The sequence below is a fragment of the Neoarius graeffei genome, chromosome 14 (assembly GCF_027579695.1).
Source record: "Neoarius graeffei isolate fNeoGra1 chromosome 14, fNeoGra1.pri, whole genome shotgun sequence".
NCBI lineage: Eukaryota > Metazoa > Chordata > Actinopteri > Siluriformes > Ariidae > Neoarius > Neoarius graeffei.
In genome coordinates this window covers 7253378-7280139 of record NC_083582.1, presented here as the reverse complement: position 1 = coordinate 7280139, position 26762 = coordinate 7253378, and the positions used below count along the sequence as shown (strand labels likewise).

The 26762-nt window shown below is 42.2% G+C and overlaps 1 protein-coding gene across 8 annotated transcripts in view; it reads right to left on the bottom strand.

Moving 5' to 3' along the window:
• Positions 1 to 1241: 1241 nt before the first annotated feature.
• LOC132897922 (C-terminal-binding protein 2) overlaps positions 1242 to 26762 on the bottom strand; it is a 245156-nt gene continuing 219635 nt past the window's right edge. For 7 of the 8 annotated variants that reach the window (XM_060939208.1, XM_060939203.1, XM_060939204.1 and 4 more), the window contains 8 exons: positions 23432 to 23586; positions 14949 to 15093; positions 13295 to 13501; positions 12919 to 13133; positions 12245 to 12375; positions 11435 to 11562; positions 9346 to 9463; positions 1242 to 3938 (listed from right to left, as the gene is read on the bottom strand). In XM_060939208.1, the coding sequence (XP_060795191.1) occupies positions 3758 to 3938; positions 9346 to 9463; positions 11435 to 11562; positions 12245 to 12375; positions 12919 to 13133; positions 13295 to 13501; positions 14949 to 15093; positions 23432 to 23569 (1263 nt within the window). In that variant the 5' untranslated portion in view covers positions 23570 to 23586 and the 3' untranslated portion in view covers positions 1242 to 3757. Of the gene's footprint in view, positions 3939 to 9042; positions 9118 to 9345; positions 9464 to 11434; positions 11563 to 12244; positions 12376 to 12918; positions 13134 to 13294; positions 13502 to 14948; positions 15094 to 23431; positions 23587 to 26762 lie in introns of all 8 variants that reach the window. The other variant, XM_060939202.1, reaches the window with a different exon arrangement.

The following is a 26762-nucleotide window of genomic DNA, read 5'->3' as shown; positions in this document are numbered from 1 at the left end:
CCACAGACTTTTGCATTGTACTGTGTTCAATTGCTCTGAGGTGTGAACAAGTGTGCGAATGTGGGTGTGGTTTCCTGAAATGAACTGACGTGTTTCTGGGGTGTTTTCTGGTTTCAGACCTGGGATTCACTGCGACCCTGGTCGGCTTACTGAAGATGAATAAATGAAGAAAGAAACAGACACTTCGGTTCGATTAACAAGCAGGGAAAATACATTTCATTTAAAGCGAGACGGCTTTTCGATTTCAGAAAATCGGTGAAATTTAGTTCCGTCTGAAATGTGGTGATTGTGATATGATTATTTCTGTAATATCTCACAAAATATCAGGCCATTCTGTGGCTGGGAAGTTATTTAATTTGAGGGGATTAAAGCAAATAATGTGCATGAAATCGCTCGCTTCGCGCAGTCAAGCAGACAGAGGAAGTCCGTGTGCGCATGCGCAGGTTTAACAACTTCTTTTGGGTTTTACAGCAGCTGGCATCCACAGTGTTGCATTACTGCCATCTACAGGTTTCCCTTTGAACGTGCACTGACAGTTCCATCATTCTGTCGCTAAACGAACAGCTGATCACACCGAGGTGCTCGCTGAGCGCCCATATTTATTAGTTTGGTCAAGTGTTTCCTTTCCTTCGTATATAACATAACATCTTTTCTTCTCGCTTTCTTTCTGTTACTGTAGTCGCTCTTTCACGTTTCATTCGCACACTCACGCCCTCCATTTTTCTCTCCTGTTTCAAATCTGTATCCCACAATGCCTTGCGCAAACGGGGAAAGCCCACCATGTGACGTAATGCGTGACGTAGTATCTTGTATTGGGTCATGGTGAAGCAGGAAAAAATAGCGGAGAATTTCGGGCCACGTGGAGATAAATTCATTAATTATTAGTTTTTTAAAAACGGAACAAAATTGGAAATCTGTGATTCGAATTCAGTAGCTTTCGTTCCACTAAACAAAAATAATCGTGTGCCGGGAAAATTCTTTTCATGACCTACACTTGAAAAATCTGAAAGGCGGTCTAGCTTTAACCGAACGGTTCTCATTTCATTTCATGATAGATAATTTTGCTTATTTCAAACATTTATTTATATCTAGAAGGAAGAAAAAAAACATTAAATGAACCGAAGCATCACTAAGCGTCAACGTTCTGACCTGAAATCTGAACGTTAATAAAAACGCAAACATAAATGAACTCACGAAAGCACACAAGACGCATCTCAGAACTCAATATCTTTTATTGGAACTGCACCAACCGCTAAATGTTCACCTTGTACAAGAAACAAATACAAATACTCACGCTAAAAACAAAAAAAAATCAAAAACAAAAAAAAAAAACAATAAAATCATAGTGCTGGCTGAACTGTGTTTCTGCTAGTGTTGTTCTATTGCTGTGACTCTGAACAGGACAGCTTTCATCGGCAAAAAAACAACAGAACCGAGAGAGAGAGAGAGAGAGAACTGGGCAGATCACATCAGACTATGGTTATAGGAACACTGAACTAGGCAATACAAATCTATCAGGACTGCAAAACTTTTTTTTTCTTTCATACTCTCAATTTTTTTTAAACACCAAAAAACATGGGATGTCTCTGTTTTTCTGCTTTTTATAAAAAAAAATGCCACAACAAGAAAGGAAAGGAAGGAGGGAGAGAGGAAAAAGACGACTGCAAATCATTCACGTGAACTCTTCAATCATCGTTTTTTTTCCCTTTTTTCTTTTCCTCACACACACACACAAAAAAAATCAGCAAAAAATGAGTGTGTCTTCGTTTTCCTGAGTCATTATGGAATGAAGTTAATGCTTTAACCCTTTCCTGTTCGTTCTCACGTCTGGTGAAAATACCGTCCGTACATCTTGTCCGAGATCTCGTCGACTCGTAAAAGAAAGATGTTCCCGAGAATCAAGGTGTCTTTGTTGAAACGTTCTGGAAGTTTCAGCGTGGTTCCGCAATGTGTCCTGGCATCGATGCACAGAAGCGAGGACGAGAATCCAACTCGACTCGTCCAGCAAGAGGAGCGAGCACGTCCTGAACGTCCACGGCTGTGCGTTTGGCGTCCACAATATTCATGATCTGTGATGTTACTGAGGACACGGAGTTATTGTCACGACCTTCAACCTTCACCTGTAAGATAAAACTCTGCTTCTTTCAGAAAGCACCTGTTTACTAAAGTTCCTTATTTTGGACAGATTTGAAAAACCGCTGCAAGAAAAAAAAAAAAAAACTTTCCCGTCACTGGAGCGTGAAGTGAGGTGAAGTGAGGTGAAGTGAAGGTAAGACGACATGCTGAGAGAAAAGAACGACTCTTTATCGTGAAAACGAGAACAGGAACTAACTCGTTTACAAAACATTAAATGTAGCTATACGTGGATAAAAAGTACAATGTGGTGGTGTTTAACTCGTAATTTTAGTGTTGTAGTATAAGAGGAATAAAACACTTCGGGACATGCTGTTATAGGAAAATAATCAACTTCGTGGTAACGGTGGTGTGGTAATTCCGCTTCCACAAATCCTTCGTCGCGTAACACGGAACATTTTATTCCTCTTATATAATCACAAAGCGATTTCTCAACAATTAATTTTTTTATTAATTAAAAAAACTTCATTTTTATCCATTTATAGTTACACTTAGCGTCTGTGAAACACTCTTTCTTTTCAGCCTCATTCTTCTGAAGTTTTTTTTTTTCATTTTTCACATTCGAACGGTTACATCGCATCGCATCGTATTTGTGAAGCCCTTAAGTTTCATCACACACCCGAATTTTTAGCATGCTAGCTTGTTCTTTAACCTGAGGATGGATCCCGAGCTAGCTGAAGTTCTGCTGATGAACGCAGATACGAAGGATAGGTAGGGTAGCTAGAAAGGCGGACTTGGTACCGTAGCTAGTAAAGAAACGATACATTTCCTGTGACGTCGCAGCATTTTAGCGAGATTCCGATTATACGAACACGTCAATGAATTTTCGCTAGAACACGAGAAGCAAGCTGCGACACGTTCAGAGGAAGAGTTTATTCCACGATGTTTGTCGAAACGTTCGTGAAGTATTTGACGAATTTGTTCAACCGAATGAAAAACCGCTTCAAATTTATCCAAAGTAATGATTTCAGGAAGCAGCTGCCTTCCGATCCGAAACGCAGGAACACGCCTTAACAATCATGAGTGGGTGTGGCCAGGAAAGGGTTAACGAGGATCACCTGCTGGTGGGGATTCGCTCGTTTTTTTTTTTTTTCCTTTTTCTTTGTTTGATAAATATATATAACTATATTTTATAACCATGTATTTGAGTGAATATCCTCTCACGCTGAAGAAAAAGGAACTGAAAAGAAAATTTTGCTAAGAGCCTAAAACAACGTCAAGAACAAAAGAACGTGGGCGGGGTTTGGGGAGGGATGGTCCGGTAAGTGCACCATGTCGAGCTTTTCCATTGGTAAACGAAAAAGTGCATCGTCCAATGAGCCACCTGGTGGTGGGAGGGGCTTCGTTGTGTTCCGTTTTCCCCCCCAAAAAAAACAAAGAAGGTGAACAAGAAACTCAAATGAAAGAGTATAAAGTTTTAATGTCCCAAGAGCTGCAACGTGTGTGTGTGTGTGTGTGTGTGTGTGTGTGTTGGTCCCAGAAGGCGAGTGGTTTCAGTGGAAAGATGTTTAGATACAGGCTGCCATGCTAACAGTTATTGTATGTGTATTAATGTATTAATGTTTGTGTTTCCAAGAGCTTGTGCTACAAGTGTGTGTGTGTGTGTGTGTGTGTGTGTGTGTTGCTATTGCTCAGTCAGATGTTCTCTGCTCTCTCCGTGTTTGGACGGCTGGTTTGGAGACGGCGCCTGTGACGGGTGTGTGACTGATGGTAGTGAGTGTGCTACAGGCACTCCGCCCGGCACTATGCCCTCCATCGCCGCGGCGATGCCCCCTGGTGCCACACCAACAATGCCCGGCGGGAACCTAAACACAGACAGGTTAAGGGTCAAACCCTGGGTCCTTAAGAAGGCGAATATCGATATTATATGTTCACATCGTGATGCCTGGAGTAATCATCATCATCATCATCACGCGTTCGTACACTTTGCGTTTAAAAAAAAAATCAACAATGCAAAATAAATAAATAAATAAAAAACAACAAGATGATAGGAGGTGGTGATATTTTAATGCATGCACAATTACAAGAGCATGCATGTTAGATATCGGACATTAGGAAAGAAGGAGGAAAAAAGAACGGATTAGGGAAGGAAAGAAGGGAGGAAAAGGAAACGACAAAGGAAGGAAGGATAAAAGAAAGAAAAGATACAAGTAAAAGAAAGGATAATGAACAGTGTTAATTAGCCCTGGAATTTAAGCGGAGAAAGAAAGTATCCAGTGTAAATAAGTGTGTGTAGGTGACAAGCAAGCGAGTGAGTGGGTGGGACTGAGGGCGGGGCTAGGCAGTGGGCAGGAGAATGGGCGTGGCTGTGGTTCGTGAAGCAATTATGAAATGAAGAGAGAAAAATTACAGAGTTACAAACTGGAGTTGGCTGGTTTATAACTTCATGGAGATCTGATTGGTTAACGCTGTATAGATCTCTAAGTAGCTCGCTGTTTAACGTACACTGAACTGTGATTGGCTGATCTACGGCTGTCTTTATATCTCTGTTGGACACGAGTCTGGTTTATGACTCTTTTCATACTGATCCGAAACCGTCATTAAAATGTGTCAATTAAATGTTTACCAAAGAGTCTATATTATTCATCACTTCTGGTGAAATTAAATATTTTTGTGAATCAAATGATCATTGCACTATCAAGCCGTTCCTTCAGTTGATGCAAACTGTTTTCAGCGAACGACACAAAATTTCCTCGAATGCCCCCGACACAAAAAAAGCGCAAAAGATGTTTCACCAAAACATGTTGGACTGTGAGTGACTGGTTTATAACATGTCAGAGTGGGCTGTTTGTACATCTGGGAAGGCATCATTAATACCGAACGATATATACATGTTTCAGAGCAATATGCTGCCATCCAGACAAAATCTTTTTCAGGGAAGGCCTTCATTCTTTCAGCAAAATGACGCCAAACCGCTTTCTGCACAAATTAAAACTGCATGGCTCCGTAGTAAAAGAGTCGGGGTGCTAAACTGGCCTGCCTGCAGTCCAGACCTTTCTCCCATTTAAAGTGACACAGGTCGATGTGCTGGTTCAGATATCATTTAATCCACTCCCCTTTCTGAACTGTTTGAGCTGACACCTATCCCTATAGCTGGTATGCATCATCTTGTTTCAATACATTTTATTTCCTAATGCGGGGCATCCTAACCACGTGTGAATCTGTTTACAAACCGCTCGCTCAGCAGCCAGTTCGGAAAAGTCAAGTGAGGTCGTGCGCAGGTCAGAGGTCGCGACTGCAGAGCAACAGCAAACATAGTGTTTAAATCTTTAGAACGAAGACTCCTGAATCAAAACAAACAAACAACGATCTTAAGGAGGTATCTGACATTGTCGGAGGCAAAATGCGCCAGAAAAGAGAGGGAAAACACGGCAGACAAGCCGAGTAAATATTGCTGGCCAGCTTTCCCAATGGAGCGTTTGCTTCTGTGTCGGAGGCTGCCGATTCTGTTCATTATATTATTATAATGAGAATAAACTTCAGCCATTTCCACACCCAAGTGTAAACATTAGCGTGTGGTGTTTTTCCAGCTCATTCTCCTTCACAGGCACGAGGCAGCGGGCAATACAGCGTGTGATTCAAGTACCTAGGGGTTATTCTAGCTCCACAGGGTACTATTCATCTTTTTAATACATCGCCCTGTGTCACTTTAAAACATATGGTGCATTATGAAGCACAAAATACAATAAAGGAGACCCCCAACTGTTGAGCAACTGAAATCTTTCAAAACTACAGCAATTGGTCTCCTCAGTTCCCAAACGTTTACAGAGCGTCATTAAAAGCAGAGGTGATGCAACACAGTGGTAAACAGGCCCCTGTCCCAATTTTTTTGAAACGTGTTGCTGACATCAAATTCAAAATGAACATATAAAGTTTTTTTTTAATATAAGTTTCAACATTTGATATGTTGTCTTTGTACTATTTTCAAAGAAATGCAGGGTTTTCATGATTTACAAATGATTGCATCCTGTTTTTATTTACAGTTTACACAGCATCCCAACTTTTTTGGAATTGGGGTTATACCATTTTGGAGTGTGACTGCCTGGGTTATAACATTCTGGAGTGTGATTGGCTGGTTATAACATTTTGGAGTGCGATTGGCTGGTTATAACATTTTGGAATACGACTGGCTGGTTATAACATTTTGGAGGGCGATTGGCTGGTTATAACATAACATTTTGTCATACTCCAAAATGTTATAACCAGCCAACGGCACTCCAAAATGTTATAACCAGCCAATCGCCCTCCAAAATGTTATAACCAGCCGATCGCACTCCAAAATGTTATAACCAGCCAGTCGTACTCCAAAATGTTATAACCCAACCAATCACACTCCAAAATGTTATAACCCAGCCAGTCACACTCCAATGGCACTCCAAAATGTTATAACCAGCCAGTCGTACTCCAAAATGTTATAACCAGCCAATCGCCCTCCAAAATGTTATAACCAGCCCTTTAGCTGGTTTTGGAGTGCCATTGGCTGGTTATAACATTTTGGAGTGCCATTGGCTGGTTATAACATTTTGGAGTGCCATTGGCTGGTTATAACATTTTGGAGGGCGATTGGCTGGTTATAACATTTTGGAGTACGACTGGCTGGTTATAACATTTTGGAGTGCCATTGGCTGGTTATAACATTTTGGAGTACGACTGGCTGGTTATAACATTTTGGAGTGCCATTGGCTGGTTATAACATTTTGGAGTACGACTGGCTGGTTATAACATTTTGGAGTATTACTGGCTGGTTATAACATTTTGGAGTGCGATTGGCTGGTTATAACATTTTGGAATACGACTGGCTGGTTATAACATTTTGGAGGGCGATTGGCTGGTTATAACATAACATTTTGTCATACTCCAAAATGTTATAACCAGCCAACGGCACTCCAAAATGTTATAACCAGCCAATCGCCCTCCAAAATGTTATAACCAGCCGATCGCACTCCAAAATGTTATAACCAGCCAGTCGTACTCCAAAATGTTATAACCCAACCAATCACACTCCAAAATGTTATAACCCAGCCAGTCACACTCCAATGGCACTCCAAAATGTTATAACCAGCCAGTCGTACTCCAAAATGTTATAACCAGCCAATCGCCCTCCAAAATGTTATAACCAGCCCTTTAGCTGGTTTTGGAGTGCCATTGGCTGGTTATAACATTTTGGAGTGCCATTGGCTGGTTATAACATTTTGGAGTGCCATTGGCTGGTTATAACATTTTGGAGGGCGATTGGCTGGTTATAACATTTTGGAGTACGACTGGCTGGTTATAACATTTTGGAGTGCCATTGGCTGGTTATAACATTTTGGAGTACGACTGGCTGGTTATAACATTTTGGAGTGCCATTGGCTGGTTATAACATTTTGGAGTACGACTGGCTGGTTATAACATTTTGGAGTATTACTGGCTGGTTATAACATTTTGGAGTGCGATTGGCTGGTTATAACATTTTGGAGTATGACTGGCTGGTTATAACATTTCGGAGTACGACTGGCTGGTTGTAACATTTTGGAGTGTGATTGGTTGGGTTATAACATTTTGGAGTACGACTGGCTGGTTATAACATTTTGGAGTGTGATTGGCTGGTTATAACATTTTGGAGTATGACTGGCTGGTTATAACATTTTGGAGTGTGACTGGCTGGTTATAACATTTTGGAGTGTGACTGGCTGGTTATAACATTTTGGAGTGTGACTGGCTGGGTTATCACATTTTGGAGTGCGATTGGCTGGTTATAACATTTTGGAGTACGACTGGCTGGTTATAACATTTTGGAGTGCCATTGGCTGGTTATAACATTTTGGAGTACGACTGGCTGGTTATAACATTTTGGAGTATTACTGGCTGGTTATAACATTTTGGAGTGCGATTGGCTGGTTATAACATTTTGGAGTATGACTGTCTGGTTATAACATTTTGGAGTACGACTGGCTGGTTGTAACATTTTGGAGTGTGATTGGTTGGGTTATAACATTTTGGAGTACGACTGGCTGGTTATAACATTTTGGAGTGTGATTGGCTGGTTATAACATTTTGGAGTATGACTGGCTGGTTATAACATTTTGGAGTGTGACTGGCTGGTTATAACATTTTGGAGTGTGACTGGCTGGTTATAACATTTTGGAGTGTGACTGGCTGGGTTATAACATTTTGGAGTGTGACTGGCTGGGTTATCACATTTTGGAGTGCGATTGGCTGGTTATAACATTTTGGAGTACGACTGGCTGGTTATAACATTTTGGAGTGCGATTGGCTGGTTATAACATTTTGGAGTATGACTGGCTGGTTATAACATTTTGGAGTGTGACTGGCTGGGTTATCACATTTTGGAGTGCGATTGGCTGGTTATAACATTTTGGAGTACGACTGGCTGGTTGTAACATTTTGGAGTGCGATTGGTTGGGTTATAACATTTTGGAGTGCGATTGGCTGGTTATAACATTTTGGAGTGTGATTGGTTGGGTTATAACATTTTGGAGTGCGACTGGCTGGTTATAACATTTTGGAGTGTGACTGGCTGGTTATAACATTTTGGAGTGTGATTGGTTGGGTTATAACATTTTGGAGTGCGACTGGCTGGTTATAACATTTTGGAGTGTGACTGGCTGGGTTATCACATTTTGGAGTGTGATTGGCTGGTTATAACATTTTGGAGTGTGACTGGCTGGGTTATCACATTTTGGAGTGTGATTGGCTGGTTATAACATTTTGGAGTGTGACTGGCTAGGTTATCACATTTTGGAGTGTGACTGGCTGGGTTATCACATTTTGGAGTGTGATTGGCTGGTTATAACATTTTGGATGTGATTGGTTGCGTGATAAGTCTATGGGGAACAGAAAGGCCCCAGAGGAAAGTGAGAGCAGGTTCTAGAGAGTTCTTTTCTAGGTGTGTCACACCGTGTTTACCTGCTGGTGTGTTAGGCATTGATTTTGTCTTGGGGAACTCCAGCAGTGATGGCCTGCAGGCTGGGGGTCACTTGGCTGGGAGAGAGAATCAGAGTGGAGGGGGTGTGTTGGGCTTCACACTTACACAATCATCAGTGTGCACTTTCCTACACTGAAAAGCTGAAAGGTTGCTTTAACACCAGCTGACCTGCTGAGGTGATCGATTATTGGATGCACAATGCTAAAGCAAAGCATAAAGAACGAAGCATGCAAGAATATTAGTGATGTCGAGAGAATGTTAGGGGACGTAGTTACGTGTTTAACCTGTAGGCAGCGCCGTTAAGCTCAGGGTGTACAGTCTGCTGCTCCATCACTCCCCAAGCTGACGTGGTGACAAAAAATTCCTTATTCACACAGTTTCGGAGACTGTCTGGGATCCGACCTGACACACACAGAGAGAGAGAGAGAGAGAGAGAGAGAGAGAGAAACAGTGTTAGGTATCTGCTGTTATAACATTTACACCAGGAGATTCTTCAGAGGTTACCGAGTAACTAGTGATGAATCCGATCAGTAAAATAAAGAAAGAATGAAACGTCGCCATACACGATCCAGCTTTCACACTCGCAAGTGACAAGTGTTGCTTGTTGTTCATCTCTTGTGGGCGTGGCCTGTCCAGAATTTTTTAGTTTTTTAGTAAAAATTGGGTATGGAGACACGAAGAAAGATAAATAAATTAAAAATGTACAACCCTGATTCCAAAAAAGTCGGGACAAAGTACAAATTGTAAATAAAAACAGAATGCAATAATTTACAAATCTCAAAAACTGATATTGTATTCACAATAGAACATAAACAACATATCAAATGTCGAAAGTGAGACATTTTGAAATTTCATGCCAAATATTGGCTCATTTGAAATTTCATGACAGCAACACATCTCAAAAAAGTTGGGACAGGGGCAATAAGAGGCTGGAAAAGTTAAAGGTACAAAAAAGGAACAGCTGGAGGACCAGATTGCAACTCATTAGGTCAATTGGCAATAGGTCATTAACATGACTGGGTATAAAAAGAGCATCTTGGAGTGGCAGCGGCTCTCAGAAGTAAAGATGGGAAGAGGATCACCAATCCCCCTAATTCTGCGCCGACAAATAGTGGAGCAATATCAGAAAGGAGTTCGACAGTGTAAAATTGCAAAGAGTTTGAACATATCATCATCTACAGTGCATAATATCATCAAAAGATTCAGAGAATCTGGAAGAATCTCTGTGCGTAAGGGTCAAGGCCGGAAAACCATACTGGGTGTCCGTGATCTTCGGGCCCTTAGACGGCACTGCATCACATACAGGCATGCTTCTGTATTGGAAATCACAAAATGGGCTCAGGAATATTTCCAGAGAACATTATCTGTGAACACAATTCACCGTGCCATCCGCCGTCGCCAGCTAAAACTCTATAGTTCAAAGAAGAAGCCGTATCTAAACACGATCCAGAAGCGCAGACGTCTTCTCTGGGCCAAGGCTCATTTAAAATGGACTGTGGCAAAGTGGAAAACTGTTCTGTGGTCAGACGAATCAAAATTTGAAGTTCTTTATGGAAATCAGGGACGCCATGTCATTCGGACTAAAGAGGAGAAGGACGACCCGAGTTGTTATCAGCGCTCAGTTCAGAAGCCTGCATCTCTGATGGTATGGGGTTGCATTAGTGCGTGTGGCATGGGCAGCTTACACATCTGGAAAGACCCCATCAATGCTGAAAGGTATATCCAGGTTCTAGAGCAACATGTGCTCCCATCCAGACGACGTCTCTTTCAGGGAAGACCTTGCATTTTCCAACATGACAATGCCAAACCACATACTGCATCAATTACAGCATCATGGCTGCATAGAAGAAGGGTCCGGGTACTGAATTGGCCAGCCTGCAGTCCAGATTTCACCCACAGAAAACATTTGGCACATCATAAAACGGAAGATACGACAAAAAAGACCTAAGACAGTTGAGCAACGAGAATCCTACATTAGACAAGAATGGGTTAACATTCCTATCCCTAAACTTGAGCAACTTGTCTCCTCAGTCCCCAGACGTTTACAGACTGTTGTAAAGAGAAAAGGGGATGTCTCACAGTGGGAAACATGGCCTTGTCCCAACTTTTTTTGAGATGTGTTGTTGTCATGAAATTTAAAATCATCTAATTTTTCTCTTTAAATGATACATTTTCTCAGTTTAAACATTTGATATGTCATCTATGTTCTATTCTGAATAAAATATGGAATTTTGAAACTTCCACATCATTGCATTCTGTTTTTATTTACAATTTATACTTTGTCCCAACTTTTTTGGAATTGGGGTTGTATGTGTTAAAAAAATAAACTGGGTCTATACAGTAGTTTCAATAAAACTGTGTGTGTGTGTGTACCAGTGATAGCTCGGCGGATCTCCGTAGCCGCCGCCTCCCTCATTTCCAGAGAGGCCTGTTCACTGTACCACGCTGTGTGTGGCGTACAGATGAGATTCGGAGCATCCTTCAGAGGTCCCTGTGCAAAACTACACACACACACACACACACACACACACACACATGCCTCATCTGCTGACATCTTAAAGATGTAACAGAAATATTAGCAGTACACTCTTAGAAACCGGGTTCTTTGTATGGACGAGGATTTATAGACTTCTGAAAAATGTTTACTTAAGTAAAATTTTTTATGGGTTCTTCAGAAATTCCACAGAAAGAGTTCTAGATTTGAGCAGTGTAGGTTTACGCACACATAATTCCTGATTTCTTTCTAAATATAAATTTCAAATACGTTATCGTTTCCATAGTAACAGCTCATTCACAGGGACTTGTACGGTAAACGTTCCAAATAAACCGATTTAAAAAAAAAAAAACGTGTGCAATTGTTGACATGGTGAAGTTTTCTGTCAGGAGATGTTTGTGTTCGCGCTTTGTAACAGTCAGTAAGTTTTCTGACATCTTCAGGACTTTATGTGGAGTTTACGCTTTCCGGTTTCTTAGCAACATGACAAGCTACACTTTTTTTGTTCTTATTAACTTCACGAGAGAAAAAAAAGAGCGGCTGGTGAGGAAACGACTGTTTATCGCTGCTGTAACGTAACTGAGAACACGAGTCCCTTACTAACGTGTTTCATGGATGTTCCACAACATGAACGTAACTATAAACAGACAAAAAAACTATGATGTGATGTAAAAGACTTCGGTACACACCTGAACGGTTCGTTCTCATGGACGTCGAGTGCCGCTCCTCGTATCCTTCCCTCTTTCAGAGCCTGAGCGAGAGCCTTTTCATCTACCAGCCCGCCTCGAGCTGTGTTCACCAGGAACGCCCCCTGACGCATCTACACGCAATAATAATAATAAAATGAAAGAATAAAAGAGGAAGAAGGATGTGTAAAAAGATAGAGAATAATACACAGTGTGTGAGAAAGAAAGACAAGTAAGGAGGTATAAAGAAAAACGGAGGTCGAGTGTGAAAGAGAGAAACATAAGTTGAAATACAGAAAATGAAGAACAATTCCCTTCTGTGACCTAAAGGGGGCAGTGCAGGATAGCATTAAACAAAATCTGTGTGCGTGTCTATACGTGCTTACTAAATATTTAGGCCACATTTGTAACCAACAGAGTTATGGCATTTGTAGGAAGTGAGGACATTTTGGCCGGTCCTCACTTTTTCAAAGAGCTGTTTGAGGGTTAAGAGTTAGTTTTAGGGTTCAGTTGAGAATGAGATTTAGGTTAGGGTTAGAGTTAGGGGCGGGGCTAGGATAAGGGGTGGGGTTAGGCATTTAGTTGTGATGGTTCAAGTTAGAGTAAGGGGCTAAGGAATGTATTATGTCAATGACGGTCCCCACAAAGATAGAAGTACAGGAATGTGTGTGTGTAACCTGTTTGATGGTGAAGTCGTTGATCAGGTGATGGTTGTGTTCGTTCAGGTTACAGTGCAGGGACACACAGTCGCTCTGGTACAGCAGGTCCTGCAGTGTGTACACTCTCTGTACCCCCAGCGCTCGCTCCAGACCATCCTGCAGGTACGGGTCATAAAATATCACGCTGAAGCCAAACACCTTCGCCCGGACCGCTACTGCCTGCCCCGAACGCCCTGCACGCACGCACACACACCCACACACAATATTCAGATTCACAATACAGATTTCTGGAATCAATCTGAAACCCCTTCAAGTCTAGAAAACGTCAGTGAATATCAGAGCGTGCTTTTAATAGGCTGTTAAATTTAAAAAGAAGTTCGGGAACGTTCCTGACCGAAGCCGATGAGGCCGAGGGTCTCTCCGCGGATTCGTGCTGCTCCTGACGCCACCTCTCTGATCTGCTCCACACTCTGGACCCGCGTGCCCTCGCGGAGAGCCTGGTACAGCCATGTGTTTCTCCGGTACAGGTTCAGGATGTGGCACATGGTCGAGTCCGCCGTCTCCTCCACCGCCGCTGATGGGATGTTACACACCGCAATGCCTGCAACACCCACACACACACACTTTTTCAGGACTTAAGAACCTTTTGAGGAACACCACGAACCAAGGTTTTCAGGACCTCAATTTCCCATCAACCCACAGATGTTTTCAGGAATGCGAGAACCAGGTGCAATTTTCCAGATTGAGCAAACTTTTCAGGAACCGTTTTAGTTCCAAAGGCAGAACTTTCTCTGGAGCTTGTAGACTCATGCTTAGTTTAGCAACTAACTAGATAGAACTCGACGCCAACAGCGTCGATGGGGATGCCTCCGCCCGGTGGACTACACGCCTTATTAAGTTGTGATTTGGGGATGGACATTTGACCTCACAGTAATCTTGACCTGGTGAAATTACTTGTATCAGCCTTGGAGATACTGTGTTCACAAGGTTCTCGGACAGACATTTGACCTCACAGTGACCTTGACCGTAGACCTTAGATTTTGAGATTAAAAGGTCTACGGTCAAGGTCACTGTGAGGTCAAATATCTGTCCGAGAACCTTGTGAACACAATATCTCCAAGGCAGATGAAGGGAATTTCACCAAACTTTCACCATTTATGCATTTGGGGGCAAAGATAAACTGATTAGATTTTGAGATTAAAATCAGTTTATCTTTGCCCCCAAATGCATAAATGGTGAAAGTTTGGTGAAATTCCTTTCATTAGCCTTTGAGATATTGCGTTCACAAGGTTTCGGGACGGACGGACGGACGCACGGACAGACGGACAACCCGAAAACATAATGCCTCCTGCACCTTATGGTGGCGGAGGCATAAAAACTACACACTTCTGATGTAGTCTCTGGAGCATTACGTCGAAAATGTTCCAACATACAGTATGAGTAAATATTTCTTCCTTTTATACAGCAGAAATTTGCCAAAAATTATACAATTTAGTTCATTAAAAATGACACATTCTATTTTTAACTGTTCAATTACGTTTATTGTTTGCAAAAAAAAGTTTCCTCCTGTTCTGAATAGTTATAGCAGCTATAAACAGTCAGTCCCTCAAAAGCCTCTCTTTATTCTCTATGAGATAATTAGAGAAAAAAAAAACCCCACACCTTATGTTACTCAGCAACCACCAGTAATGTAAATTCGGAAAACTTAAAGTTACAGCTTTACCTTTGACTGTTACAAAGCACTGGCACGTCCGTAAATGTTAAATAAACATCTCATCATAGTCCGTTTATCATTCGCGTCATGTCTATTGTCGAAACCGTTATTTGCAGAAAATTCCTTAAAATTCTCTTAGGAATTTTGCAGACAGGAAGCTCGTGACTGTTTCTTAAACATGTATAAAACCTTGCAAAAAAATGTACTTCATCATCTAACGAATGCTCATGGTTACCTTGCGTCGTGGTCATTTGCGATGTTCCTCATGTTTATACTGCAACATTTAATTTTATTCTTCTGATAAATTTCCATTTTAATGCTTGCAAATTCGTACCCAGCTCCCCCGCGGCTTTGATGTCGATGTTGTCGTATCCGCTGCCGATGCGGATGATGATGCGTAGAGCTTTGAACTTCTCCAGGTCCTCACGGGTCAGAGTGATGGTGTGGTACATCATGGCGCCGACTGCTTCGTTCAGCACCTGTGCAAATCACGGAGAAAACAGATCGAGCATTAGAGCCAACATGGCTGACAACGCAACACACATGACCTGTCTTTCTGTGCTCGCGAAAGGATCATAAACACAAGTTCTTTACTGAGCTAAAGCCATAATCACTCACACAGTTATTAGATGTTTCCATTGCAGGAACTTTCTCAGGAACCGAGAAATGTTTTAATAGGAATATGAAAACTTCATCGGGGTTCTGAGATGTTCTTCCAAAACAATGGAAACTTTTGAAAACTGAGGAATTTGTTTAAAAACAAAACATTTTCAGCCTTTCAAGAACCCTTTTTCAAGGCCCCAAGAACCTTCTCAGGAACCCAGGAAGCTTTAGGTGCTTTCAGACCAAACAGTTCTAGGGACTCATTGAGAGTAATTATCAACCAGGGAGCTCCCCGAGAACTTCATACCTTCAAGGGCTTTCTTCTGTTTGCATTCACACTGCCAATAGGAACGCTGAAGTGATGTCGGCCAGCCAACAGTTGCTATAGTAACATCACTTCTGCGTGGAATACATTTGTCCGTTTTGTCCAGAAGCCATGGTCTAATGATTAGAGAAGCAGTTTTGGGACCAGAAAGGTCACTGGTTCAATTCTCTGGACCAGCAGGAATGGCTGAGGTGCCCTTGAGCAAGGCACCTAACCCCCAACTGCCCCCCAGGCTGCTCTGGGTATGTTAATAATAATAATAATAATAAATTTTATTTAAGGTGCCTTTCAGGACACTCAAGGTCACCTCACAATACACATAAACGACAATAAAAAGAAAAAAGACAACAATATAAATGCAATAAAATCGGAAATCAGCAGTAGTGGATGACAAGTTATAGTGAGTAGGCAAGTTTGAAAAGGTGGGTTTTTAAACGGGTTTTGAAGATGGATAATGAGTTAATGTTCCTGATGTCAGGGGGGAGGGAGTTCCAGAGGCAAGGGGCAGAGCAGCTGAAGGCTCTGGACCCCATGGTGGACAGACAGGCAGAGGACACAGTGAGGCTGATGGAGGAGGCTGACCTGAGTGTCCGGGAGGGAGTGTTGATGTGGAGAAGGTCGGAGAGGTATGGGGGGGGTGAGGTCGTGGATGGCCTTGAAAGTGTGGAGCAGGATTTTAAAGTCTCTGCGAAATTTGACAGGAAGCCAGTGGAGTTGTTGGATATGAGTGATGGATGGAGTTCTAGAGACAATACGAGCGTCTGAGTTCTGGACCAGTTGGCGCTTATGGATGGACTTGTGGGGAAGACTGAAGAGGAGGGAGTTACAGTAGTTGAGGCGGGATGTGACTAAAGTGTGGACCAAGATGGCAGCGCTATTAGAAGTAAGGGATGGACGGAGGTGATTAAGATTGCGAAGATGGAAGTAGGCCGACTGGGTAACATTATTCATGTGGGTTTGGAATGACAAAGAGCTGTCAAGGACGACACCCAGGCTCTTAACCCGAGGGGAGGGGGAAACAACTGTTGAGTTTGAGAAAGTCGGAGGAGAGCCAGGATTTGATTTCCTGTAAACAGACACAGAGGGAGGGGGCGGGAAGGTGGAGGTGGGTTTAAAGGAGAGGTAAAGCTGGGTGTTGTCGGCGTAACAATGGAAATAGATGTTATATTCACGGAAAATATGACCAAGGAGATAGATGATAAATAGGATGAGACTGAGGACAGAGCCTTGGGGAACACCAGGGGAGAGGGTTGGGATGTGAATGTCTTTAGCTGGATGAACTGAGTGCGGCCAGAGAGGTAGGAAATGAACCAGTCCAGGGGTGTGTCAGATAATCCAATAGATGCTAACCTATCGAGGAGGATGGTGTGGGAGATGGTGTCGAAGGCCGCACTCAGATCAAGGAGGATAAGAATAGATGATAGTCCAGAGTCAGCTGCCATCAGGAGGTCATTAGTGATCTTTAGAAGAGCGGTTTCTGTGCTATGACGTGGGTGGAAACCAGACTGGAACTGTTCATATAGGTTATTATTATGGAGATGAGCATGAAGCTGGGATGCTTCTAGGATTTTTGAAAGAAATGGTAGGTTAGAAATCGGACGAAGGTTATTGAAGTTGTTAGAATCAGAACCAGGTTTCTTGAGAATGGGTGTTACAGCTGCAGATTTGAAAAATGATGGAACAGAGCCAGAGGTTAGGGAGGAGTGAATGATGGCAGTTATCAGGGGCAACAGAGAGGGAAGGCATGCAGTGACTAAAGAGGTCGGCAGTGGGTCGAGCAGGCAGGTGGATGTTTTTGATTTCAGGATGAGGTCAGAAATTAGATTAGGAGAGGGGAGTTGGAAGCTTGAGAACAGTTGAAAGAGGGGGGCATGAGAAGCCAGAGGAGACGGGTTGCAGGATGACTGAGGGGTCAGTTGCTGGTGGATCTTACTTATTTTTGCGTTAAAAAATGTCATTAAAGAGTTACAGTGTTCTGTGGAGTAGAAATGAGGGGGGAAAGAGTCCGGGGGCCGTAGTATTTTGTTCAGCATTGAGAATAGGGCCTTAGTGTTCCCATCACCAGCACTTATCAGACCAGCATAATACTGGGATTTGACTGAGGAAAGGGTGTTTTTATAGTAAATGATGTGGGAGTGATACATTTCCTTGTGAACAGAGAGTCCAGTTTTCTTGTAGAGCCGTTCAAGTTGACGTCCTTTGGTTTTGAGTTGTTGTAGAAAAGGTGAAAACCAGGGAGCAGAGTGAGTGAATGATACAGTCCGAGTTTTTACAGGGGCAAGTGAGTTCAACAGAGTGTGAATATGATCATTGTAGAGGGTAACCAGTTGATCAGGAGGGGAGGAGTAAGTGAAACTGGAGAGGCTGTCAATACCTGAGGAGGGAGCTGCTAAATCAATGTTTTTAATATTACGGAAAGAGATAAGACGTGACTGTTTAGTTTTGGACAGTTTTAAGCTGGAGTTGAATGAAATTAACATGTGATCAGAGATGGGAAGATCATCAGCGGAACAGTTAAAAGGAGTGACACCAGAGCAACAGACCAGATCCAAAATATGTCCTTTAGTGTGGGTAGGGAAGTCAGTGTACTGTTCTAGACCAAAACTATCCAGGCGTGATGTAAAATCCTTGGTAAGAGCCTGATTAAAGTTGTCCATATGAATATTATAATCACCAAGCATAATTACATTGGGAAAGAGAGAGCAGATGTGAGCGAGAAACGCAGAGAAGTCATTAATAAAATCCTTGTTAGGTTTGGGTGGGCGATAGATAGTAACTAGAACAGTTGGAGTCGGACCATTGAGTTGAAGAGCCAGAGTTTCAAAAGATGAATATGCTGGAACTGTAACAGGTGAGACCTTCCAGGTCTCGCAGTAGATTATCGCGAGACCTCCTCCTCTGCCGGTGAGACGGGGCTGGCAGGTGTAAACAAACCCAGGTGGTACAGAGTCATTCAGCTGAGAAAAGTCATTGGGTTGTTGCCACGTGTCAGTTAGACATAAAAAGTCATACTTGCGATCACGGAGGAGGTCCTGGAGCAGTTGTCCCTTGCCCGTAAGAGAACGGATGTTAAATAATCCAATTTTGACGTCGCTGCGCTCGTTGGTGAAGTTGACGCTAGCCGACCTGGCTAGGCTGGCTAATACACTGCGGTCCACTTTCCTACCGGAGTTTCTCGGAGGATGTCGAGTTGTGGACCAGATGGAGTTGATTGCAGTGGAGTCGTCAATGTGGTAGCTTCGTCAGGAGCCACGGTGGATGTATTCCCGAGGAGCTGGGTGAGCGATGTCAGGGTAGAGATGCTGAAGCACTGGAGGATCATACCGGTGGAGCCGAAGCTGGAGGAGCTCAGCAGCTGTGTATTGGCGTAAGGCTGACGATGGATTAAATATAATGGACAGGACAGTCCAGGTAAGCACAAACCTTATGGCAAGGTTGCGAATCTTCATGTTGAGCGAGAGAGAAGTAACGTTTCTGGAAAGCAGTAGGAGTAGGGAGGCGTGGAAGCCCCACAGGTGAGCAGACCAGATCAGACAAAACTAACAAACAGGCTGTTTTGATAGGGGAGCCAAGGTATAAAACCAACAGCGCCGTGTTTGCCGAAGGTAAAATATCTACTGCAGAGTCCATATATTCAATAAAATTACCAAATAAGGGCCGGTGAGCAGGGGCAGCAAATGCGCCAGCGTTGTATGATGCTCTGGATAAGAGCGTCTGCTAAATGCCATTAACGTAATGTAATTTTTTTTAACGCCAACATTAAGAGCTGTTGGTGACATGACTAATGTTTTACACAGGTTTTTAAAAATGGCGGTTGCGCATTGCTGCATTGGCTTGTGTGTTCGACCAATCAAGGTACATTTAGGTCACTCACGGTTCCTCTTGTTTTGGGAGAGAACCTACCCTGAACCAGGAGCTAAACAAGTCCCTCAAAAATGGTGTTCTAATAATTATGATCGGCCTCACTTCCTGGAGGTGGAACTTCCTCCAACAGTCCTAAGAAGTGTGAAAAAGTTCCCCCTGGTCTAAAAACACCTTTTGAAGACCAAGAACTTTCTCAGGAACCCATAAATTTTTTGGACACCCAGGTCTTTTAAGGAGCCAGTAAAAGATTTCAGGATCCCAGGAACCTACAGAGGACCCAAGACCTTTTTTTTTTTTTAGGACCAAAGAATCTTTCTCAGGAAAACATGAACTTATTCAGAAATCCAGAGTTATTGGTTCTAGGTATCATTACTTTAGAGGCATTTAGTAGATGCTTTTATCTAGAGCGAAATACAACAAGACCCTGATATACCCACAGCAGTGGGCAGCCTGGGGAGCAGTTGGGGGTTAGATGCCTTGCTCAAAGGCACTTCAGCCATTCCTGCTGGTCCAGGGGATCGACCTAGCGACCTTTTGGTCCCAAAGCTGCTTCGCTAACCTTTAGGCCATGGCTTCAGCCTTTCTTTTCATGAAACCAGAAACTTTTTTTGAGGAACCCAAGAACCCTAATACCTTTTTTTGGGATCTGACCCACACTTTCAAGGTAAAGTTTTTTTCAGGAAGCTTTTACCGCTTTTCATTAGCATGCATGTCAAACATCAGAGGAACGTTTCAATGAAGACTTACTCAAGTGTCGAAGAAAAATGAGAAACATTTGTGCAAATGCTGGACGCTATATCGCAGAATGCAATGCAGCTCTACGACACTGAATCATGACAAACACCAAGCTCGGGTAGTTAGCGATCCACGATCGCAAACACGATGACGTTGTTTGTGGTATTCGCGTGAAAGTTGAAGCTTTGGAAGCTGATGTGTTTGAGCAGAGTGTACAGGTGAGGAGGTCAGAGAGCTGGACAGAGTAAAGGACTAAAGCGCCGCTGCATCGTTCTCGTTACTTAGAGAGAGGGCGAAATTCCACTGCACCACTACCAGCAGGGCATTGTGGGTAATGTAGAAAACAATATCAACATGCTGACACCAACATGTCAATGAAAGACATTTGAACTCTGAATTTGATTATAAATTAAATCTTGGGTGCTGCTGAAGATCACGTGTTAATTATAAAGATTAATATGCGAGTTGCCTAGGGTGGAGTTTTTCCTAAAAATCCTTAAAATGTGGAATTTTGAAATAAAAAAAAGTCGAATTTTTACTGTTTAGACTTTTCAGTCCAGAAGCATTTCTAATCATCGTCTCTTTTTGTAAAAATTATGACAACTACGACTCTACTAAATGTTCAATCAAGGTGAATATTACCATCCTGCATATGTGATATTTTCGATTACTCTCTTTCTCTCTCGTTCTCTCTCTCTCACACACACACACACACACACACACACACACACACACACACACACACCAGTTTGTGCTCTGAGGTGAACTGGCTCTTTATGCAGATGCTCTGTTATTACACCCTGCAGCGGCTGGACGTTTTAATAACACATAACGAGCAGGGTAGCAGCTCAAACGGCAAGCAAGAGAGCGATAGCATCAGTGCACTTAGCAGTTAGCATCTCTACGACCTTCATGTACTCTGTCTGACCCCGGTCTCTGTATAATGAGCGATAAAGCGGTTTCGTTGAAGCTGCATGATAATTACACTGAGGGGAGCTGAGACGAGGCAAGACGGCCTCCATTAGAGAGACACTACAGGAACACTCTCTTATTAAAATCATTTTAGGAGAATACTGAACAGAGAGGAAGAGAGAAATTGTTTTTTTTTTTTTTTGGTCGATTCTGTAGGTCACTGCCAGTAATCAGTTATACCAGGGATCAGGAACGTTTCCAGATAGCTAAGCCAAATTAAAAAAGGGCATTTTGTAAAGGGATGAAGCAAAATTTACAGAAAAATTAATGTAGCTTACAATTTTTAAAAAACATTTAACATGATGACCGAACAACCCCATTATTATTTTTTACTGTACTTAATAACAATGAGAATAAAATAACTGCAGTTTTTTAATAATAAAAAGTGCTAATATAAATCATTTTTCATATAACTTATTTACAGTAGAGAATAAAATATTAAAGTATATACACACATTATATATAAATAGTTTAGTAATAAATATTACAGCACATGGTGATATAGCAAATACAGTAAATAAAATCTATTACAAGAATAAATAAATGCTGCTTTACTTTTTTTTAAGTGACACTTTGACACATCAGGAAGCCAGATTTGAACTCAAATCCAAATTTGTGGGGGGCAAAAACTTTTAATCACTTCCACCGTATGACTGGACCTGGTGATGCAGATGACATCAAAAGTGATTAATATGGAGGACTAAGCAAATAAACCTGACTTACACACAAAAAAAATTAAACATCCCAAAATTATATTTATATTTATCCTGTAACTACCTATACTTTATAACTTGTATTTATTTGCGAGTTAATTATATTTACTAAACCAGAGCAAGAAAGCACAGAAATAAATTCTTCACATCCTGTCTACGGATGTACGTGACCACACCCAGTGTAAAATGAAATGCATTGACTGTTCACCTCTTTACCATAACGCGCTGCAAAGCACCAAGTATATACTTAAAACATACAGCTGTGTGTCATTAACATAGCCATAGAAGCTAAAATCATATTTATGAATAACTGTATCAAGAGATAACCGCAAGCTGGCCTAGTGGTTAGCGTGTCCGCCTCTCGACCGGGAAATCATGAGTTCTAATCACGGTCGGGTCATACCAAAGACCATCATAAAAATGGTGCCATCTGGCAAGATGCCTCAATGTGAGTAAGGAGTCAAGCTCTCACAGTTACCAGATGACCACCCCCCACTGTAACCCTAGCTATATGAGAGGCCAAGGGCTATAGAAACCAAGATTGGCGCTGCCCAATATGCCTCAAAAGACTGGGATGGGAGACTACCACGTCCTGGCGTGGGAGGGACCTTGACTTGACTTGTATCAAGAGATAGCATATATAGGGAAAAACAACAGTGGGGTCTAGAATGGAGTCTTAATTAACATCAAACTTTACTTTTGTATGCACAGAGAAATGATCATTAATATTTACACGCTAATAATGATCAATCAGTTAAGACCTGACCCAGGAAAGCGCCAACGCTATTTTCTTGTCAGACGAGAAGAATATTCTGTTTTTGGGGTATCAAATACATCACAGAAATCTGGTAACACAAGCAAGGAGACACAATTCTGATCAGTGGCCAGTATTCTGTCATTTACTACTTTAACCAGCGCTGTTTCAGTGCTGTGATGAGGCCTGAACCCTGACTAAAAGATTTCATGATTGAGCTTAGCTGTTGTGCTACAAGCTTTTCAAGAATCTTAGAAATTAAGATGCAGTTTGATATTGGCTTATATCAAATTCTAGTCCTATCATGGGGGGTAGAGCTGTGCATCGCCACCACTGAAGCTGATGCAATACACGTCTTGATGCACTGCCAACGATCCGATACATTAAAGATACATCTGAAGCAAATACTAATGCGATACGATAGGATTCACCCCTACTGCGATGCAGTGTGATTTCATTCAACACAAACGATGTGATGCAAAAGCATATGATGTGATTCAATTCAATATGGTACCAATAGTTTGATTTTACTTCTGTGGTTCTTCTTAAGCAGACAGCAAATCAAAAAATTAACTAAAAAATTAGATTTTACTGATACAAAGATGTAAGAAAGGATGCATTCCGAGTTCATAACAAATTGTATCCAGAGCACACTTTTTTTAACCTGAGTACTGGCATCGTGAGCTTTTATGCTGGTACACTGATCTGAACTGAATGTGAATCTTAGCATCCCTAGTGGAGGGTAAAACACAGGGGTGAATTGTGAGAATTTTGGGTCCCGAATAAAGGGTCACGACCCAGCTCTATATATACAGTACGTTTCCTAAACTGTGTCATTCTGTTCTTCTTACCTTCTCGTGGATCTCCTGTGTGGACTGAGCATCGCAGAAGGCCACAGTTGCCAGGTCTTTGAGGATGGGCATCTCTACAGTGCAATCACGTCCATCCAACAGTGCCACCAATGGACGGGGGTGCATGGGGCCATTCATGATCTGAGGCCTGATACCTGGAGAGAGAGAGAGGATTTATGGTGGATAAAATGTGGCAAAATTTTGGGGCAAAGAAGATGAAGAATATGTGACAGAAAGGCCATGGTCAAGCAAAGTCAAAGTCCCTTCCAGGTCAGGATCTGGTCTTCCCAGGCAGTCTCCTATTCCAGTACTAACCAGGTCTTTTTGAGGCATATGGATGTGGCGCTGATCTCTGCTTCCATAGCCCTCGGCCTCTCACCTATACAGCTAAGGTTACAATGGGAGGCTAGTCCTCTGGTAACCGCGAAAGTTTGACTTCCCTACTCCCATCTGTATTGCAGCGTGCCTCACCAGATAGCAGTAGGTACCATTTTTATGATGGTCTTTGGTATGATCTGACCATAAGTAGAACTTGCAATCTCCCAGTTGAGAAGTGGACACAGTAACCACTAGGCCAACTCGCAGTACAAGCCCACGGTCAAGCGCCAACTATGAATGGGAGAAAGAGTTGGTAATAAGTGAGTGGTTACACCTGTGTATGGTATAGCCTGTTTGTAAACAGAAATGTCTGTCCATCTCTACTTATTATTATCTCATCTCATCTCATTCATCTCATTATCTCTAGCCGTTTTATCCTGTTCTACAGGGTTGCAGGCAAGCTGGAGCCTATCCCAGCTGACTACGGGCGAAAGGCAGGGTACACCCTGGACAAGTCGCCAGGTCATCACAGGGCTGACACATAGACACAGACAACCATTCACACTCACATTCACACCTACGGTCAATTTAGAGTCACCAGTTAACCTAACCTGCATGTCTTTGGACTGTGGGGGAAACCGAAGCACCCGCAGGAAACCCGCGCGGACACGGGGAAAACATGCAAACTCCGCACAGAAAGGCCCTCGCCGGCCACGGGGCTCAAACCCGGACCTTCTTGCTGTGAGGTGACAGTGTTAACCACTACACCACCGCGCCGCCCACTTATTATTATTAGTATTATTATTTTATTTTTTTTACTTTGAAAAAAAAACCATACCTGTCTTCTGTAATCTGTGGTATCTCAACAAGGGATCAGGACGAGGTATCATTACGAGGTATCACAGTGACTTATCAGGCATCATAACAATTCATCACAAACATCACGTCATCTCACGACCATCCGAGTTTCCCAATCCAATTTACCACTCTTTCTTCAAAGTGTTAACAGTTAAGGCATCCTAATGAGGTATCATTACAAGATATCATAACGAAGTACCAGAATTAAGTCAGAGGAATAAGGTGCACTGGAATGAGGCATCCGAATGAGGTACCAGGTACAACTAATGCTCACGACAAAGCACTGTACGGTACAGAACGAAATATCACAACGAGGTATCAGAACGAGGAATCATAATGAGGTCTTTTAACAAAAAAAAATCAGAATGACGTATCTTAATGAGGTATTTTATCAAAACATCATTAAGGAATCGGAACGAGGTATCATATTGAGGTATTAAAAAACACGAGTGAGCTTTCAGAAAAAGGTATCAAACGAAGTATTAGAATGAGGTATTACAATGAGGTATCTTAACAAAACATCAGAACAAGGGATAAAAACAAGATATTAGAACGTGGTATTATAACAAAGAATAAGTGCGAGGTATCAGAAAGGGGTTTCCTAATGATATCATTGCAAGATTTCCTAACGAGGTATCAGAACAAAGTTGTAGGAATGAGGTATCAGAACGAGGTATCACTGTGAAGGATCGGAACGAGGAAATCCACAGTGCTAGTCATTCGAATACATGCTCTCTCCTCACACACACACACACACACACACACACACGCACGCACGCAATTATATCACAATAAAACTGTGACATCAACCAATTACTAACTTTCCCCTGATGTCACTACAGGAAATGTCACAATGTCACAACATTTCTCCCTCTTTCCTACACTCTCCAGTTCTCACAGCTGCCACAGCTGCAGTTGCCTGGCGACTTTCTCCATGACAACAGGTCACAGAGGGCTGCAGTTGCCATGCCGACCATCAGTCACCACTGATAGCTGCTATAATGTAAGCGAGAACAGGAACTAACTTGTTTCACGGACGTTCCACAACGTTAAATGTAACTATAAACGGATAAATAATATGATGTTTTGTTCTTTAATAAAAGTAAAGTTGTAGAACTGAGAACTTCATCCAGCAACAGAGAGAGAGAGAGAGAGAGAGAGAGAGAGATATGCTTGCCTGAAAATGGTCTCCACATTCCTCAGAAAAAAAAGAACAGAAAAAAAGTGTTGACCTCTGTATCGACCCCTCCTTCATTCCTTCTCTTCTTCACCTCTATTCCTCCATCCTTCTCCTTTCTCTCTCTCAGATACAGCTCTCCTTCTCTTTACTCTCATCTTTAAGTCTTCCACCAAGAACACATACACAGAAAGCGAGAGAGAGAGAGGGAGAGAGAGACAGAGAGAGATGCTGTGGTGATCTAGCCGCGAGGCTTCAGTCTACACTCATCTCTTCTTTCCTGTCTAGCTTGATAATATTCCGGCAAGATGAAACAGAAAGCTGGACTCAGGCACCACAATCGCTCCAGATGTGTGTGTGTGTGAGAGAGAGAGAGAGAGAGAGAGAGAGAGGAAGAGTTTCAGTATTTCATCCTGTTGTCTGTGCTGCACTGTGCATTCAGCTGTATATCATCAGGTCTCTCGCTCCGGGGCTCAAAATGCAGAGAGAGAGAGAGAGAGAGAGAGAGAGCTGATCTCAGTGGGCGACCAGTTCAGTTCCTCACCTCACAACTTTATGAGGTTCACACTTATTCTCTCTCTCTCTCTCCTATAGCCCCTCATCACCTTATTCTTTGAACAAATAAACAAAAAATGTTCCTTAATAGTTCTTGGGATGATTAAAGACCCGGAAATAGGGTTCTGCTTGGAAGGGTTGTTGATTTGAAACGTTCTCTCACTCACTCACACACACACACACACACACACACACACACACACACACACACACACACTTTCTATAATACAGTTTGCAGTTAATGATGGTAAATGATTTACTAATTTATGTGCTATACTTTAGCAAGACACCTTACTAAATGCCCATGTGATGATAATTAGGGAAAAATAATTAACTCAATTGTTAACCCAATTAACACTATTTAATATCTGATTAATTTCATTCTGTAAGTTCATATTTGGGTAATAAATAAAGAACAGGCTG